The 20,000-nt window shown below is 44.9% G+C and overlaps 1 protein-coding gene across 2 annotated transcripts in view; it reads right to left on the bottom strand.

The window, feature by feature from the left end:
* schip1 (schwannomin interacting protein 1) overlaps positions 1-20,000 on the bottom strand; it is a 46,806-nt gene that overhangs the window by 19,141 nt on the left and 7,665 nt on the right. Inside the window, exon 1 of one of the 2 annotated variants that reach the window (XM_083773024.1) lies at positions 4,917-5,250. The exons of the other annotated variant lie outside the window; for it this stretch is intronic. Coding sequence (XP_083629150.1) covers positions 4,917-4,946 — 30 coding nt within the window. The 5' untranslated portion in view covers positions 4,947-5,250. Of the gene's footprint in view, positions 1-4,916; positions 5,251-20,000 lie in introns of those variants that run through there. 2 annotated transcript variants of the gene reach the window in all.

Here is a 20,000-nt window from a genome sequence, read left to right on the forward strand (position 1 = left end):
CAAACCTTTTGCCTAAGACAATGGAGTAAAAGAAAGAGAATACAAAGTGATACCGATGAATGTGAGTCACAGTATCTCATCTCCTCTGCAGAGTGTGTGTGACTGTGTGTGTGTGTGTGTGTGTGTGTGTGTGTGTGTGTGTGTGTGTGTGTGTGTGTGTGTGTGACTGTGTGCACGTGCGTGCGTGCGTGCGTGCGTGCGTGCGTGCGTGCGTGCGTGCGTGCGTGCGTGCGTGCGTGTGTGTGTGAGAGAGAGAGAGAGAGAGAGAAAGAGAGGGATGGCTAACATTATGTGCTTCTAAATGGCAGCCTGAAACAGTATAAATTCCCTTTGTAGACCTGTGCCAAGCGTACGCTTGTGGAATAATGCATCAGCATGATAACATCAAAGGATGCACACGTGTGCGTGTACACACACACACACATGAACGCAAGCACGCACATACACAAACACACGCTTGCGCGTGTGTGTAGTCAGAGTGGCTGAATGAGAAAATAGGAAGTGAGTTTGATTCAGCGCTGATCCCTAAGGATTATGGGCAGAGCAGAATGACTTATCTGGTTCTCTCCTGTATCCGCCCACGCTGGGGACCATATACAGCCAGGACACGCGCGCACACGTGTACACACACACACACACACACTCTACAGACACACAAACTATGCCCGTTTATACTCCTCTGGTGTGAGTTGGACTCAGAGGGACGTGGGTGGGGTTCATTACTGAGGCTGACTTCATGGAGGCGGTGAAGTCACTGCTGATTCAGACAGGAGGGGGATATGGAGAGGGAGTTAACCTGGACGGGATCGTGACCAGATAACAAGGAGGGCACGCGCACACACGCACGCACGCGCACACACAGTCACACACAGTCACACACACACACACACACACACACACACACACACACACACACACACACACACACACACACACACACACACACACACACACACACACAGTTCAAGGGCACAGACGTCTGATGATAATAAATAATCTTTGAAACATAGTGTGTGGATAATGGATATGTGTCTCTGATCTAGAAAACAACTTAACTGTTGGTCAGCTGAGAGAAAGAGAAAAAAGGGGGAAAGAGAGAGAGAGAGAGAGAGAGAGAGAGAGAGAGAGAGAGAGAGACATAGTTCATTGTTCCAAATGAACAGAGGGTGACTGTGAGAGAGAGGGTTCCTGGCACCTCCTGTAAGCTCAAGGATTCAAGTCCAATGTTAATGTGCGTGTGCATGTCTGCGCATATCTGTCTGTCTGTCTGTCTGTCTGTCTGTCTGTCTGTCTGTTTGCAAGCATCCTTGTTTCCAATATTATAACTCTTATTTATGAGTTAACACAACACAACACAACACAGTTACAGACACATTAGAGGGAACCTTGTAGCTCTAAACCCTTCTTACAGGAAAGGAGAGAAAGACCAGGGGCTGCTGCCATAGCAACATCGCAAGAATTTCTCCATGACGATGTTCTGTGTTCCAAACAAATTGGGCTGGGAATGGAGCTGTGGTCTGTTCCCGTTGGGAAGGCTTCAATCATTCACATAAAGAATGTCACGCACGCACGCACGCACGCACACACACACACACACACACACACACACACACACACACACACACACACACACACACACACACACACACACACACACACACACACACACACACACACACACACACACAATTACATCACGTGTATGCTAAACTGAAGTTTACAAAACAAAACAAAACAAACTCACAATGCATTGCGACATGATGCATTGTGGACTTGTAGATCGGCTATTTTGAGGTATTTCTTTAAAAAAAATGAAACCATTTTGCAATAGGTGGGCCGCAGTCAGAGGCTATGGCTACATACTGTATATTGGGGTCCTTGCCATGGAAAGGTTTGGGAACCCCTGAACTAGAGGCGTTGACGTGTTCTTTAGCCCCTTTAGGAAACGTTCCACTTTATAGCACAAATGCATTATTCAATGTGAAGCCCTCAGCGGTATCTACTGTACAGCTACGCCTCATCACTAATTCAACAGCACACGAGGAGAAGTGCATCACAGATGCTTACATTAGCTTCTTATACTAGGGGGTCCGTGTGCACAGCTGTACACATACTGTGTCGATCTCACAGCTTGCCAGGAACCTTGCCATGACGGCCCAGGATGGTACACTGTGGCTGGGCCGATAAATCTCTCCATCACCCTTCCTCCCGCTGGTACAGCGGCTGAATGCAATATTATCAATAGAATGACCAATCCAGTCCTGAGCGTCTATTAACATTCACTGAAATAAAACTGAAACATATTGAATTACCTTCTAAATAGTATTTTAACTCAACTAGAACTTTAGTCAATTCTGCTGTAACAATTGTTATTAATTTAATATAACGATAAGAAGAAATTAAATCGTTCTTTGCCAAAAAAACAAACAAACAAACAGAACAGAACATGTCAATGACGTTCTATATTCACAATACAGTATAGTGCATAGTGTTTTATGGAGAGGTATGAGATGGACTGTGGAACAGTACTGTATGTATGAAGGAACAAACACCATATTTTACTCTACTCTGATTTTTCTGCATGTGCTCCTTCAATTCCTATTGCCACTGGCCTCAAAGAACAACGCAGCCCCTCACCAGCCCAGACAAGGACCACACCTTAGATCCCGCATAAGAAAAACAGCAGTGCTGCTAACATCAAAACAGATCAGGCCCCCGAGGCACACCGACTGTCCCAGAAGACAGAGAGACATGCAGGGACCATCCCTTCCCTCTCTATTCTCACTTAGGAAAATCCTCAGTGCTAATTCCACTAGTGTAACTGACATGGACCCAAATGAACCCTCACATCCAGAGTTAAGTGACCACTGAGGATCCCCCCCCCCACCCCCCCCCCCCCCCCCCCCCCCGCCATTACCCCCTGTCTTAAATTACAATTTATCTATTTCTCTTCTTCCCTCCCTCCCTCTTTCAGCCTGTGTTGTGCATGAGAGGGGACAGGCATGAGGGGCGATGTCTGCCCCTCATGGTTGCCGGGTTACCAGTCTAATTGAGAGGCCTCTGGAGACTTGTCGTTATCAGAGCCTGAACCCTGTGATTTCCACTAGCCGCTTTCTTCTCTCTCTGTTGGTGTTTTATAATGTTAGTACCCAAAGCATGTAATTTCTAGAAATGTCCTGAAGATTTTTTGAGTGTACACAAAAGATGAAATAAAGGCTTCGTTAAAGGTCTCTCTCTCTCTCTCTCTCTCTCTCTCTCTCTCTCTCTCTCCCCTCCCTCACTTTATTACAGCATCTGATTCCTACCTGCATTCTCTCTCATACCAATTATTATTATTATTATTTTTTTAATACATTTTCCTCTATTTTCTTCCCCTCTCTCTGGGTTTAATTACGTTCTCCCTGCTTCTCTCTCGCATCACATTTCCATCTATTGCCTCACAAAGCATCATCGCCGACACGCCAGTCTTCATTCGTGTTCCACATAGACTTTCCCTCCTGTTTCTGTTTCATCCACCATGCCTTTCATCTGACACGTCTCTCCACTGAACTGGATTCACTCCTCTCTGCTCTTCCTCTGTCCCTCGTCTTCCTGACATCTAGCCATCCAGCTTTCATCCATGAGCAGACATAGCAGGAAATCCTTATCTCATTATACAACAGCTCCCTCGAGCGCCCACACGCACCCATATGTCCCACAAACCTCATGCGGGACAATTAATGCCTGTGATCTTGTAGATGTTGTGGGTTTGTTTACCGATGTTGACAGTTTTAAAGAGTCCTCTAACAGGACTCTTTAGACAGGGGCTCTCAAACCTTTCAAGACCAAAGGGTGCCCCACCCCTACTGTGAAAAGGCTTTGCAATTTAAATCGTCTTGTGAATCGAATTTGAACTGAAATGTAATTAACAAATGTATTCATTTTTTATTACATTTTTTCCTCTTCCCTGACTCCCTTGTGTAAATAGTCAAATGGTGAAACCTTGAACTCAGTCATGGTTGGAGGACAGTTGGTCTCAAAGCACCTCTCATGGCTCACAGTCACAATCAAATGTCTTCTGAGTCTGACAGTGTTCATCACTTGCCGTCTCTTCCTCCTGAGCTTTTCTCATATTCTTCACCCACTCCTCGCCCTTGTTCTACACAGACATCTCATCTCTCTCCTTTCATCCACCCACTTTCTCCCTCCTGCACACCCCCTTCTACACTGACTGCATTGCAGACTTTCCTCCCTAGGAATGAAGGTTAGGGAAGAGAAGAGTGTAAGTACAGCTGTGAAATGCACTCCTTTCATCAACACTGTATCATTCCTCATTAGATAAATCGGGGCACTTCTGTCACAGGCCTAATTGGAAACGCACGCACGCACGCACGCACGCACGCACGCACGCACGCACGCACGCACACACACACACATACACACACACACAGCATTCTGTTCCTGACTATGATGCCTGCGCCACAGATTCACATTACATACCTATCTCACAGTTCTCAATACATTCCGAGATAAAGTTGCAAAATGTGTCTGTCAGGCATGCAGACTGATGGATTGATGATGCTGAGCTACTACTGTTACCACTCCACAGTGGAGGGGCGTGGGTTTGTGGGAGTGACTGAGTCAAGGGCTCTTAGCAACCGCCTAGATGTCCGATTCACAACACAAAATAACACAAAACATAATATTATCTACCTACACAGATGTCTGACACTCAAGTCCTGCAACAGGCAACAACACAGTGGAACCTTCAATAACAATAATTGATGACATAAATCAAATGGACGAGATAGAATCAATGAAATATATTACACACATGCAGCTAAAGTGCAGCTCAAACAACATTCACCTGGGGCCTGTCAACTGCAAAAAACAACACCACCCTAATCTACAAATGGAGTCATGTTGACCTTGTTTACCTTGTAAGAATAGTTTTCCTGGTGAACCATGATCCTTCACAGCATCCTACAGCGGAGTCTGCTTTGCTGGGAGAAACGGACGTGAGTGGAAGTGGGATAAAAATCCCAACCTCGCAGCGGTATTCAGAGGGAGGGGAGGGGAGGAGAGGAGAGGAGGGGTTGCAGATCTCGTCCGGTCCTGATCGGAGCTATCTGCTGCTGTTGTGATATAACACCTATCTCCTTTCCCCTCCGATCTATCTACCTACCGGCACTCTTGTGTTTTACCACCGCTTTCTAGCCCTCTTTCGTTTGGTTTTGCTGTCTGCTGTCTAAACAGGGCAGGGTCTGATCACTTCTTAGTTCTTTCCCAAAAGCCGAGAGAGGGAGGGGAGTGAACGGAAAAAAGGGGAGGCGTGTGAGAATGAGAAAGACAGAAAAAAGGGATGGTGGGAGGGAAGAGAGGTGAAAGGGAGAGTACATTCAGAGTCGCCTCTCTCTGTCTGGCGATGGAGCAAGGGGGAGGGGCTGATGGGTAGAGAACCCACAGAACAGGCCAATGGAGAGAGAGGATGGATGGATGGAGGAGGGGTGACAGCGCAGAAGGGGAGGCAACATTCTGCCATTCTATAAAGCAAGGTAAAGTCATCCCAGTCAGAGAGAAACACATTAGTATATGTGTATTGTGTATATATCTATATTATGTAGCATATCTATATCTATAAAGCCATGTGTCCCATAAAGGGCAGGGCCTCCTATTTCTGTAGTGTGAGGCAGCTTGATGTACAAGTACTGGACATGACACTCTGGACATGACGTCACGCTAGTAAATGAAATGATAATGTTACTATCAGATTTTCTCTGTGGATTCATTTACTACAACACAATCAACATTCATTATTTGTACAACCCCACCCACTGTTCTTCTGCGGGCACTGGATGGCATTTACTGTACCCTCTCTGACTGTCTCTCTGCAGGATTATCAACCCGCAGCCGCAGATGGCTGGTCTGTAATCCACCAGTAGGCCACCCTAGACCAGGATAATCCCTTCCTTCTCCACCTCCCCTTTCCTCTCTATATCCTGCCATCCACCACATTTTATTTTGTCCATCAACATCTGTGATCTGTGGTTTCTGATGATCACAAACTGTGATCATCCCTCATTTATCTCAATGTAGAAAGTGACTACATTTATCAAAGCATATCTGTGCCTTATTTATTCTATTATAATAGTCAGAGAATAAAGGCATGCAATATATTTGCACGACAGATTCAATTAAACCAGACATTTAATTCCAGTTTCATTTTTGTGTTCTGTTATTTTTTACCAGCGTACTCTCCTTTATTCTCCTCCCTCCCTCCATTCTCCTCTCTGAACAGATCTCTCTATTTGCTATTGATCTTGTTTGGGTAACCCACTAACCCCCATATCTTGTTTGTTTCCCCCCATAAACCCACTACTGGGTTTAATGACCTGGTGGTGGATCGATGGTCTCCCTCCTGTGATCTATTGGATCAGGTATGCACATGCCATGGCTTGCTTTGGACAGGCCGTCCTGCATGGTGCCTGTGTAGGCATATTGGACCGGCGCCCCTCCAATTATTCTACCCTTGACTTACATAGTAAGACTTTGACCTGTGATACAGATTTAGTCCTTTTTCCAATCTCGTCAATCAATGGTCATTTGATATGGAGGCTCCTGGATCCAGTCAGTGAGATCTACTGTATAAATCTGAGTCTCTCTCAGGGTTTCAAGAGGCTTCATGGGTTAACAAGATCAGAAGTGAAGCCAATGGACTGTGGGTATTCAGTCAATGTTCACACAGCGCCAGACCCAGTATTCAGGCTAGGTTTGCACTGCTTCAAAGACCTTGATGCCCACCCTTCTTGCCTGGTGAATACCAATATATTCACGCAGTCTTTCTTCCATGCCTCATTGCATTCAAGCATGTGCACTTGCGCGTACACTTGCGCACACGCAGACAAACGTATGCACGCACGCACTCACGCACGCACGCACGCACGCACGCACGCACGCACGCACGCACGCACGCACGCACACACACACACACACACACACACACACACACACAGGAGGTGCAGGAGCATAGAAACTTTGATGTATGAATCCGTTAACCATGCTATGATATGAAAAGCCGTAGCAACCGGCCCCTTTCCACCATCGCCATGGCAGCAGTCCGTCACCTTCACTCCCTGCTGACCTTCAGCATGGTTGTCAAGGTGACAGTCTGACTCATGGTTCAGGTGGTCAAAATTGATCCTGCTGCTTTGTCTGCCCCAGTAACACAGCATCGGTGTCGGTCTGAAACCTTTTAATTCCATTATTCAAACTTCTTGTTTTTTTCGTAAACGAATGCCCTACTTCGTCGTACAAGAGCATCGGACAAAAGTAGCGAAAATAGGCGTTCTACAAGCCCACATCGCGTTACCGTGACACGTTGTGGGCTTGTAGATCTGCCATGTTTGTGAATTTTGTGAAAGTGCTTAAGTCTATCTGTGGGTTTTATAAATATTAAAACAATGTATTAACAAGAGCTTGTGCCTAAATAATAACTAACACTGGATGCATTGGAAAACATGTCCTTTTTTCAATTTCCTGAACAGTAAGGGTTTTGGACATAGGTTCCCACCAGACGGAGACGATAAGATGCTACTTACATGCTTATGCTATTTACACAGACCCAGAGCAGACGTCTTCTTATGAGGTCCATACAGCAGTCATTATATTTGGAGAAACAATAATTGGGCTCATGAGCTGGGCTTTAAAATGAGAATTGCTTCTCATAGGACCAGAGACAGATGTATGCGTTCGTTATTTCCTCCCAATATAATTTTACATCATTTTTTTTGACAAATATATGTGTCCTGCACAAGGACATCAGTTTGCTCTTGGGAGACATTATATTTCTGAGGCTTTTCTTCCATGACAAAATGAAAATGATCAGTGTGCCTTTGTGCTAAGCACAATGCACTGCTCTTATGAAGGTAATGAAAAGCAATACTTTAATTAGGTCAGGATTGAATCACAATATATCCAGCCTAATCCAACCCACCTTAGCTGCAATTACTCTGCCCTTCTCCCATGTCTGTTGCTGTAGCTACATACCACCTGCCCAGCAATTCACACTGTTTCCCAAAAAGAGAGCAACTGTGCAACTGAACTGAGGCCAAAGGTTGGCACTTGATGAGCAGTGGTGTCACCAGTTCATCCAGTCACAGTTCATCCTCCCAGGAGAATGAATGCAATTCCATTTAAATCCAGACAGTATGTTTCCTTTGAGCCCTGCCACTAGCAGAGCTAAAAGACAGCAACACCAGTGTGATTATCTAACCATATAATTCAGATGTCTCAGGCAGACCAAATCAGCTGAGAGAATATGGGCAGTGAGAGAAATTATCAAGTGGAGACAGACAACCTTGTCTGTTGAGGCCAAAGCAGGTTTGGGAAAACCTCATTAGGAGGTGTAGCTCTGGGCTGGCTAACATCAGCCTCCTAGAGGTTGCAGCTGGTTATGTCTCTACAAATGCTGACCGTTAAGGTGGTGAACATTTTGTTTGTACTGTATGTACTGTATGTCAATTACATTGATGGTATAAACAGAATGTAACACCCAGTCCCATTCAGGTATGAGGTTAGGCGCAAGCTTGGCTCAGGGAGGAGGACGCCCCTGCCATGCAGAGTCCAAGGCACTTTGGACAATAACATCATATCCTGTGTTTGTAAAACTGTCAATTATCACTCTGTATTCATACAGTACTACTGTACATGCTCTGTGCCCGTTTGGAGTGGGAGACCTCTTCACACTGTGGGTGTGTGGGTGTGATGTAGATGTACTGGAGCTGTTCTTCTTTCTATCTAGTGCATCGAAACAACATACAGTACAGAGCATATACTGTACTGTAGACTTCTTCTCTGTCTGTCTAACAAACAACATACAGTACAGAGCATATATACTGTAGTAGACTTCCTATTTATAGATGCAAGCACAAGGGTGCAAGCACAAGGGTAGAATACCATGGGAACCGAAGCTTATCAATCCTTGAATATGTAACAGTCCAGTCTACTGCAATGTTAACTAAGAACATCAAAGGTGGGCAAGCAGAGAGGTGCTTTGAATGACAGTGAATTGCCATTGCACCCCTCGCCAACTACAGTAATACTAATAGGTATGATTCACCCAATCTGCAAAAGCAAGAGTATCCTAACCTTATCTTTCTGTCTCTCCCCCTTTCCACTGGTAAGTAAAATCTCCCTTTTCACCCCCCCCCCCCTCCCCCCCTCGAAGGGAGAGGGAGCATAGATGCTTTTAGTGAGCTGACATTTTGTGTCGGTGTGAAAAACATTGTGCATAGTGAAGCAGGTTGCCTCAGTGTGAGGGCCAGACTTTGGCTGTAATGAGCTCTCTCTGACAGCGAGTAACTGATGGTGGAAGGCCAAGGAGGCATGGCGTGAGTGCGTGAGTGTGTGTGTGTGTGTGTGTGTGTGTGTGTGTGTGTGTGTGTGTGTGTGTGTGTGTGCGTGTGTATGCAACGTGCGTGCGTGCATGTGCTTCTGTGTCGGTGTAAGAGAGAGAGAGAGAGAGAGAGAGTGAGGGGGTGTGTCTGTGTGTCTAAGTAAGAGATGTAAATGTAAGAGTTAGAGAGATAGGGAGCCTCCAGTGGCTGTTCTAATGAGGAAACTGTGTGCAGTGAGTAATGTGCAGTTGGTGGCACAGATATTCAGGCAGGGTGTGCCTGCTCTACATTAAAGAAGACAAATTTGCACACTGGCATGTCAAACACGGACAAGTGAATGATTATCAATTATGCTGGGGATAGGAAATAAGCCATGATGAAATACTAGGAGAGGTGAGTCAAAAATAAATCCTTAGTAGTTAAGGATGATACAGTGAGCAGAGAAGAGTGCACGGCCACAGAATGATTTCTATGGTTACAGGGTGGGTTACTCCATGGGGTTGGGGCCAGATGGAATCCTTGTGGACAGCATTTCCCCCAAATCATTTTGGAATCTATTCAAAATCCAATGAAACTGCTCAGACATGGACTTGCTTGTAGAAGCCACAGACTTAATTGGAAATGCCGTGTCAAACTGACTTCAGTCTAATGGTATGGGACGGGTATCGTAAGGTTACGGTTGTTATGTCTCTCCTTCTGTTCTCCTCTACAGCAACAGATGAAGCTCTCTGTGTGACCTGGCACGGAGCCCTCTGTTTCCTTCTCTCTCTCTCTCTCTCTCTCTCTCTCTATCTCTCTCTCTCTCTCTCTCACCACAGTCACTCACAGACACCCACAGATATTGATGCAACTACATCAATATCTACACAGTCATGTAGCAGGGCTGGGCGATATGGACAAAATAATATAAATTGTATTTGACATTTTTCAGAAATGGTCAAAAATGCAAAGATTGACGATCTATATAAGCTCACATAATGCATTGTGAGCCTTTTCACAATAGTATGATATGCAAAATTCTACCTAGATGATATCTATCATATCACGATATTGATATAATATCCATATATTGCAGTCACATGGATACAATAATGCATTATGCGTCATGAGAGAGGACACTGAGAAACAGAGAAAACATAAAGAGATATTACACTTTAATACACTATTCATTTCAGATCTACATAAGCCCACATAAGACATAAATTCAAACTCCATGTTAACTATGTTAGGCTCATTGAAAACACATGTAGGCCTACCTGGTTCTGGTGACTGGTATTGTCCTTCTAATGCATGACGGTGCCATCATTTTTTGATTATGTATTTTCTTCATTTTAAATGTCTAATATAAAATACATGAATACATTTTAAAAAATAAAGGGTAATCGAATAATGATGCTGCCGCCAAGCATTAGAAGGACAATCAGTCACGAGAACCGGGGGCATGTGTTTTCAATGAGTGGTCAATGGTCAATGGTGGTGTTTCAAGTTGAATAGGCTTTAATCCATAACAGCTCCAAACCCGTCTGCAAATCATGACCACCTGAGCAACCTACAATTTGGTGGAGCTGAAACTGAATTCATGCCACGGGATCAATATAGGTCAACCATAAGTGCTAACTGGTGATGATAGAGTGGTTTGTTTCAGTGTGTGCATGTGTGCGTGTGTATGTGTGTGTGTGTGTGTGTGTGTGTGTGTGTGTGTGTGTGTGTGTGTATATGTGTCCGTGTGCATGTGTGTGTGTGTGTGTGTGTGTGTGTGTGTGCGCTGTAATTTTACCCTGGTATATAACTATAAAAAGACTAGTCAACAGCCCACCTCTCTGTCTCTAACAAACCCAAACACACAGCAGCCTCTATAATCAAGTACAGAGAAGCACAGTAATTCACTGCACAGCTCCACCCAAATGAACACACGCACGCACGCACGCACGCACGCACGCACGCACGCACGCACGCACGCACACACACACACACACACAAGGGCGTGCAGAACAAACACGGGCCGTTGTGTCTGAGTCTGACTCAACGCTTTATTCCTCTGACAGGAGAGAGGAGGTGTTGGAGATTAAAAATCTGTCGTTGCCGATAAAATATAGGCCTCCCTCTCTATTTCTGGTGCTTTTCAGTAAACCGAGTTTTGCGTCCTTCCTCAATCTGCCATTGGTTATGAAGCTATAGTGTGTGTGTGTGTGTGTGTGTGTGTGTGTGTGTGTGTGTGTGTGTGTGTGTGTGTGTGTGTGTGTGTGTGTGTGTGTGTGTGTGCGCGTGCATGCGTGCGTGCAGTACGTATATGCCATGGTGCTATAACATTAGCGGCTATCTCCTCACAGCTTCACAAACCCCATTTCCTCCACAGCACGCCCTGCCACTCACAGCCTGCATACCCCCACTTTCATGGTTTTCTTTAGGGTGGGAAGGAGGGGGAGTGGCAGCCAAGGGGAGAAAATGGTCTCCTGCTGTATTTTGGCTGTGTGAGAACATTGGACCATAATGCTTCCTGACAGATTTAGGAAGACGACAATTAGCAGGGAACAGAAGCGAGGGGGAGCTGGGGTGAGGTGCTGGGGGTCTGTAAGAGGGGAAATGGGGAGAACAAGGGGCCAGGTATTGGTATGGTAAAATACAGTGGAGCTGGGGCTGTAGTAGTCCTATATTCAGCTATTAGTGTAGATTTACACAAACATTAAATTCCCATTAACAATGAATGAAGAATTTACGTCATATGTGTCTGAGCAAATAGACGTCATAATGATGTATAATGATAAGAGCGCCCCTCACTTCACACGGGTGTGATTTTTGAAACTATAGGAAGGTATGAAATATGGCTTAAGTGGCTAAACCTTGTATATAAATAGAATACAAATACAATGACACTATGCAACCTGTCCTATGCTGCAAGTACTGTACACACAATTGTAAGTGATTCATGTTTCTGCTAAGACCCCTCTCTCTTGGTACTCGATCTTGGGTGACTCATTGAGTGGAAGGGTGTGTGTGTGTGTGTGTGTGTGTGTGTGTGTGTGTGTGTGTGTGTGTGTGTGTGTGTGTGTGTGTGCGTGCAGGTGGAATCATCATGACAGTGGCAGATTATGTTCTAAATGGCTGAAGGCCACCACACCAGACCTCTACCTTGTGTCTCCAACAAGCAGCTGGTCTGCCAGCCTGGGTGACAACAGCCTCACTGAGGCATCATTCATACATAGAACGTTCTGTGGCTCTCTCTCAGGGTCGTGTATGGCTTATTATGGAATGCACTGACCTCTCACCTCCAGCTGCAGGCCGGTGGGTATGTGACCTCTCACCTCCAGCTGCAGGCCGGTGGGTATGGGTTTAGTGTTTAGTCTGGGTTAGAAGAACTCACCTACTCCATTAAACACTTTCTATCCGGTGTCCCTTTGAGCATGTCATTATGGGCGAACATGTGCAGAAATGTTCAATAATGTCCAATATAAAAAAATGGCTAGATAAAAGGTTTCTTAACAATATTCACAAGCTTCTTCCATGCTGTTAATCAGAGTGTGTCTGAATTAAAGTAGCATAACAACCGCCTTGTTTGTGCAGGAAGTTAGGGACTAGTGCTACTTACTTTATATATATATTATATAATTTTTGCATGCAGGGTCAAAGTTTTGGACGTTTTTCATTCATCAGGAAGACTGAACTAGATACTTCAGATAGCAAATAGCACAATACACATGGTCAGAATCCTCCACATTCCCAGGCCAGCACACACCTGTACTTTGTTACAGGCCAAATAGCCCACAGTCTGGTTACAGACTACATCGATATCACACAGTCCTGCAGTGCAGACTACATAGCACACAATCCTGAAGAAACCCGAGACCCACATGTGGCCATGCACTGCTTGCTCTAATACACACACTCTCAACTGAGCTCTACATGTCACACACACACACACACACACACACACGCACACACACACACACACACACACACACACACACACACACACACACACACACACACACACACACACACACACACACACACACACACACACACACGCACACACACACACACACACAGAATATCACAGTAAAGGAATGCAGCGCTCCAGGGTGTTTAGAGATGATAGAGATGTAGAGAGGATTTTCTACAGCGCGCTTCAGCTCATTTTGGAATCTTAACTCAAGTTGACGTTGCACTTAAACTATCAAATTAAATCATGAAATTCATATCAGAAACAAACAACTGATTATTTTTTAATATATTTGTATATTTTTTAATTTACCTGCGTGTAGTGCCCAACTTGCTGTGGGGAATCCAAGGTTAAGCTGAAATAAAACAATAGTCCACAGGCAAAACGAAGAATAAGAAAAGGTCCCACCACCACTGGCAGGCTAGACCATGAGCACAACTAGATATCCTTTAAAGTAGTTACACGAGGTTACATGAACGTGTGTGTACGACCAGAAGAAAGAAGTCTGAATGGCTTTGAAGCAGACGCAGGCATGTCCTACACACAGCCAGAGTGAGTGAGATGTGCCGTGCAGAGGGCCGGGCATGTTTCAGCATGCACACACGCAGGCACGCAGGCACGCACGCACACACACACATACACACACACACACACACACACACACACACACACACACACACACACACACAGTGAGCCGGAAATATCCGAGCTTCAGCTAGATCTACACACCTGGTGGCTAAGCACCCCCACTCTTTAGCCTCGCCCTCTTCGCATACTCCTACTCCCCAACATACTGTTGTTATACACTGTACCAACTCCTCTTTACTTAATCACATTAACCCTGGTTAATATAAAGGGCTTAAATGGTTAACTCACTATCTTGCCTTGACAGGTTATAACAGGCTGACCCTGTCACCCTTATACAGTGAGAGCCTGAGTGTAGCTATCGCGCTCTATTGCTCAATGTGGAAAATGCAGTGCACGAAGGAGTAGCTTGAGATCCAGCGTCTTTTACGCTCAGCGCTTCGCCCACTTCTATCCACCATTGGCTGCTCTTCAAGACTTTTCGTACCCTGCAATTTTCCACCTTTCCTCCCCCGCCCCCCTCTGTCTCCCTCTACGTGGCACTGTCTGAGAGCGTGTGCGTGGGGTAGTAGTTAGGTTGTTAGTGGTGGGTGTCGAACAGAGTTCAACTATAATCACAGAACACACTAACTGAGATGCAAAGGACAGAGAGAGAGAGAGAGAGAGAGAGAGAGAGAGAGAGAGAGGGAGAGGGAGAGGGAGAGGGAGAGGGAGAGGGAGAGGGGGAGAGGGAGGGAGGGAGGGAGGAGATAATGAGCTGCTCCAATTTGTATTCCATAACTGTCTCCTGCTTTTATTTTCCACAGCCCTTGAGTGATTGTCTGGGGCAACATGCTCCACGCTTCTATTATTATAATAATATATATATTTTTCACGTTTTTTATGGTGAGTTTCAGAATAGGCTATTAAGCTGGTCCTCCCACTCCTGTCAACTCACTGGCATTAACAACTGAGGGGACAAAGGACAAAGGGAGAAACAGTTAAACACATCCCAATCAAGTAAAGGATAATGCACAGTGAGGCGGGCATTATTGGAAAATAAACCTGCTTGCCTTATCTGGGTGTATTTCCCATGAATAACCACCTCATTGGATATTATCCTGCTTAATACATACACGGCTGCCTATAATTACGAGCAATGAGTAATTTCAGGTTACCAGTGGTGGAAAAAGTATTCAAATGTTGTACTTAAGTAAAAGTATCAATACTGCAATGTAGACTTGTACTCCGTTACAAGTAGATGTCCCGTATTCAAAATGTACTCAAGTAAAAGTATCCGTAGTCGGGTCACGGGGGCAACAGCTCCACCAGAGAGCTCCAGACTTCCCTCTCCAGAGCAATGTTAGTAACTTCCTCCTGGGGGATCCTGAGGTGTTCCAAGGCCAGTGAGTCGATGTGCTTCCTTTAACTGCACCTTGGTCTGCACCGGGGTCTCCTCCCATGGGACGTGCCTCGAGGACCTCCCTATAGGAGACGCCCAAGAGGTATCCTAACCAGTTGCCCGAACCACCTAAGCTGGCTCCTTTCCAGGCGAAGAAGCAGCGACTCTACTCCCGAGTCTCTCTCGCGTGACTGAACTTCTCACCCTATCTCTAAGGGAGATGCCAGCCACCCATCGAAGAAAATTCATTTCGTCCACTTGTATCGCAATAATTGTATATTATGTTGTCTATTCAAATATCGTGTATATTTGATATTGTGATTCGATGTCGTGTATCCAAATAATTGTAGTGGAGTAAAAAAGTAAAAATGTTGGCTCTGAGATGTAGTGTAGTAGAAGTAAAAGTACTGGAAATTTGAAATACTCAAGTAAAGTACAAATACCTAATTGTACTTAAGTCCAGTACTTGAGTAAATGTACTTAGTTACTTTACACCACTGCATGTTACACAGAAGAGCAGTGCATGGTCTGTGACTCAGAAATAACATGAAGGCTATGATTGATTGACCAATCAGAATTGCATATTCAACAAAGCTGTGTAATAAAGTAGAGATAAAACATACTGTAGTAACTAAGTAATGTAAAAGTAATGTGGACCAGCTTATTACTAATGTGCTGCAGCACAGCTTCTATAGTGCTGAAGTGACAGTGTCTTTGTTTAATTGTGCAGTGCCAGCATTTGGTACGTGCAGGTGGCTGGACATTAACTATAGAAATACCTAAATCGCTCGCTGAAAATAGCAGATCTACAAGGTCACAACAGGCACACGAAATATAAACCAAATATAAACCAGGCAATGAAACTGCAAGCAGATGCCATTGTGTGTGTATGCTTTGAGGTATTTTTTACTTTACTGGAGTACTTTTATTTCTACTCCACTATTGTACATCTCAGAACTTTTACTCCACTACAATTATTTGAAAACTTTAGTTATTTGAAAACTTTTGTTACTATACTTACTTTGCAGATTTAAACACACATATAACCACTTGAGCTTGTAGATCTATTTTCAAAAGATTTAAAAAACTTGTGAAATGGGACATTCTGTCTAACGAGTAAACTTTTTTAAACTTTTAGTCATTTAAGAATATTTTGATGCCAACTCTTCTGTACTTTTACTCAAGCTTTTTTTTTTTTAATAGTGGACTTTTACCTTTAACAGAGTATTTCTACCATGTGGCATTAATCCTTTTACCTTTTAATCCTACGACCCTGCTCAAGCCGACATGAAAGTATTAGTCTCATTACTCTCATATTCAAATATAAACTTAAAAAGTCCTTTCTCTTTTCCTGTGTGTGTGTGTGTGTGTGTTGCTGCATGTCCCAGCATATCCATATTATCAAGAGCACTGAGCTTGCCCACAGGGCGTTTCTAAATGTGTGTGTGTGTGTGTGTGTGTGTGTGTGTGTGTGTGTGTGTGTGTGTGTGTGTGTGTGTGTGTGTGTGTGTGTGTGTGTGTGTGTGTGTGTGTGTGTGTGTGTGTGTGTGTGTGTGTGTGTGTGTGTGTGTGTGTGTGACTGTGTGTGTGTAGTTTTGGGTGTGTGCACGCCGTCATAAAGAAAGAAAAAGAGCAGCCCGCAGCCCTGGATTTATATTCAGAATATGCTGCACGGTAGATCAAGTAGAGGTAAATTACTGGGCAGGGGTGGCAATACACTGGGGCTTCTCTGCCTGACTTCTACCCCAAGGCCATCGCGGTAGAATAATATTATTGTTTATCTTTTAGGGGTGCAGAGCTGACAGAAGGGTTTGGAGGATTGTTTTACCGGAGGGCCCCTGCGGGGGACCCTCTTTGGCACGTGCCTCCACAGTTAATTAGATCCTAATGATGAAGAGGTCAACACGGACGTCAGCCCTCAGAAATCCCTGGCACCCCACACCCCGCCCTACCTCCCCTACATTCCAGAGGAAACCACACCCCCCACTCTTCCATAACCAAACACACCTGTCCCAACTAATGGACGTGGTTACAATATCAATAATACCATGGAACCGCCCAGGCCGTAGCGTAACGGTCTGGGCACCGGACTGGTGATCCAGTCGCAGTGTGCCGCGAGTTCGACTCCCGGACCCGACACGGCCTTTACTGCATGTCATCCCCCCATCTCTCTCCCGTCTCCTGTCAGCCTACTGTCTGTCCCTTCAAAAATCAAAAAAAAGAATATCCTAAAAAAAAAATATATAATACCATGGAACCGAACCATGCTGCTGGCCCAGTGAACGCCATTATTTGTTGAATTGAAGGTAAAAAGCTCTGCCGGTCAGGATGTGAGCACAGGTAATGTTTCAGTTTTTCTGTGTGTGTGTGTGTGTGTGTGTGTGTGTGTGTGTGTGTGTGTGTGTGTGTGTGTGTGTGTGTGTGTGTGTGTGTGTGTGACTGTGTGTGTGTGTGTGTGTGTGTGTGTGCATGTGTGTTTGTATGCGTGTGTGTGTGTGTGTGTGTGTGTGTGTGTGTGTGTGTGTGTGTGCGTGTGCGCGTGCGCGTGCGCTGCTCCATACATGTATCATCACCACTGATTCTCCTCAGCATGACAGGGGCCACAGAGGCCGTTACCATGGTGATGTGAACCAGAGGACAGCCAATGAGCAGGATGAGGTCTCACCTGTGTGTGTGTGTGTGTGTGTGTGTGTGTGTGTGTGTGTGTGTGTGTGTGTGTGTGTGTGTGTGTGTGTGTGCATCATCATAGATCCGCGTGTCCGTGCATGTGCGACCTACGAGCAGGACGGTGCGCACCATGAACTGTCAATCAAATCCGCGACCGCAAGAGCCACCATTCTAGGAATGAAGCGATCAGAAAGTGCACAACACTGGACCAGTCTGAGGCTGCAGGGAGAACTGGCTCTTCTTCCCTTTGCAAACTGTCAAATAACACCATAGGTGAGGACATTCTCATTTTCACTATTAAAGCCCGTTTACAGGTGTTGCCGACCAAGTTCAACTTGGCAACCTCGTACCCATCAGCACACGACCCACACTGCATCCTACATCCAGTACCACATGACAAAGAAACAGTCGCACACATCTTAAATGGTTGCAGCCACTATAAAGGACTGTACATTGCCAGACATGATCAGAGGAGTACAGGACAGGACAACAAGAATGTATAAACACAGCACTGTAAAAATAGACTGGTTTGATCACAATGATCAATTGTCAATTCACTACAAAATATTCCAAATACCCCAGATATTGTGTTCATCAATGAAATTAGAAAAACTGTCACTATATTTGAAATAGGCTGCCCATTTGATTTGTATATGGACACTTGTTTTACATCCAAACTTATGAAATATCAGCTTCTGGTGGAACGTATTATGGCCTTGGGATATAACTGTCAACTTATTGTCCTTGTATTTGGAAGTCTGGGCCATGTCCATAAACTTGTGCTCAGGGGTCTGCAATTGGGTGGATTGCTAAAAACAAATGCAAAAAAGCTGGCTAAATACTGTTCTGTCTCAGCTACTATGGGCAGTCTGTCTGTCTGGAGAAGGCGTTGTTTCATTTATCCCTAGGTGGCTTAAAAAACCCAAAACAAACATCCTGTCTAGTAGTGTCAAGTAATAGTATGTCAACAATGTGCTATATATATTTTTTTTCTCTTCTTTTCCCTCTGTGTGTTAAGCAGCATGTGCAGCAGCTATATCTGGTTGGACCATATAATGTATAACCTAATTCTGATCAGTGTTTGGGTCTATTGTATTACGCCTCTTGTGCAGATCCAAATAAAATAAATCAAATGTGTGTGTGTGTGTGTGTGTGTGTGTGTGTGTGTGTGTGTGTGTGTGTGTGTGTGTGTGTGTGTGTGTGTGTGTGTGTGTGTGTGTGCGCGCGTGCGTGCGTGCGTGTGCTTGTAGTGTGGTCCTATAGGTATGAGTCTGGTGTGAAGCAGTTTTAGCTCATTCTGTATACATTGCAGGAAGTTACACGTAATAGGCTTGCCTCAGTGGTTCCGTGTACCTGATGGTGCTCGCTAGCCATATATCTATTGTAACACCAGTTAGTAGACAGGGCGGTCTATCAGTAGTTGAGCCCCGCTATCCCCGGTGATTCTGACAGCACAGATGTTTTTGTGGGTTTACTGAACCACAACACTATCTCTCTCAAGGGGATCCCAGCCACATAATAGAACCCCCTTCACACACACACACACACACACACACACACACAGACACACACACACACACACACACACACACACACACACACACACACACACACACACACACACACACCCGCACGCACACGCACGTGAGCACAGTGGTGCCTGGTGGCTCCTGTCTGAGAGGATATCTAAATATTTAACAGCTTTTTTTAAAGGCTCTTTCTTCCTCTCTCCAGGCAACTGTGAGGTCCTGTGGACACTGAGGGGTTCAAACGTTCTTATAACAGCCAAGGGGAGTCCATTTTGACATTGCAGGCAAGTAAAGGGTGACTGGCATGGTTCTCTGAGATAAAGGGGTAGCCTATTTCAACCTGTAATAGATGTTGATAACAGACGTCCATTTCTTATCATCGTGACTGAAACAACTATAACTTCAGCTTATAGGTTGAAATGCATGAACTCTGACCGGAGATCAGCAGCAAGCATGTACAGTACCTCTACTGTACTCTTGAATCATCCCAGAGACATTATATGGGCTTTTTGTCAAAACAGCCA

This window comes from Protomyctophum parallelum (genome assembly GCF_964188405.1).
Source record: "Protomyctophum parallelum genome assembly, chromosome: 9".
NCBI lineage: Eukaryota > Metazoa > Chordata > Actinopteri > Myctophiformes > Myctophidae > Protomyctophum > Protomyctophum parallelum.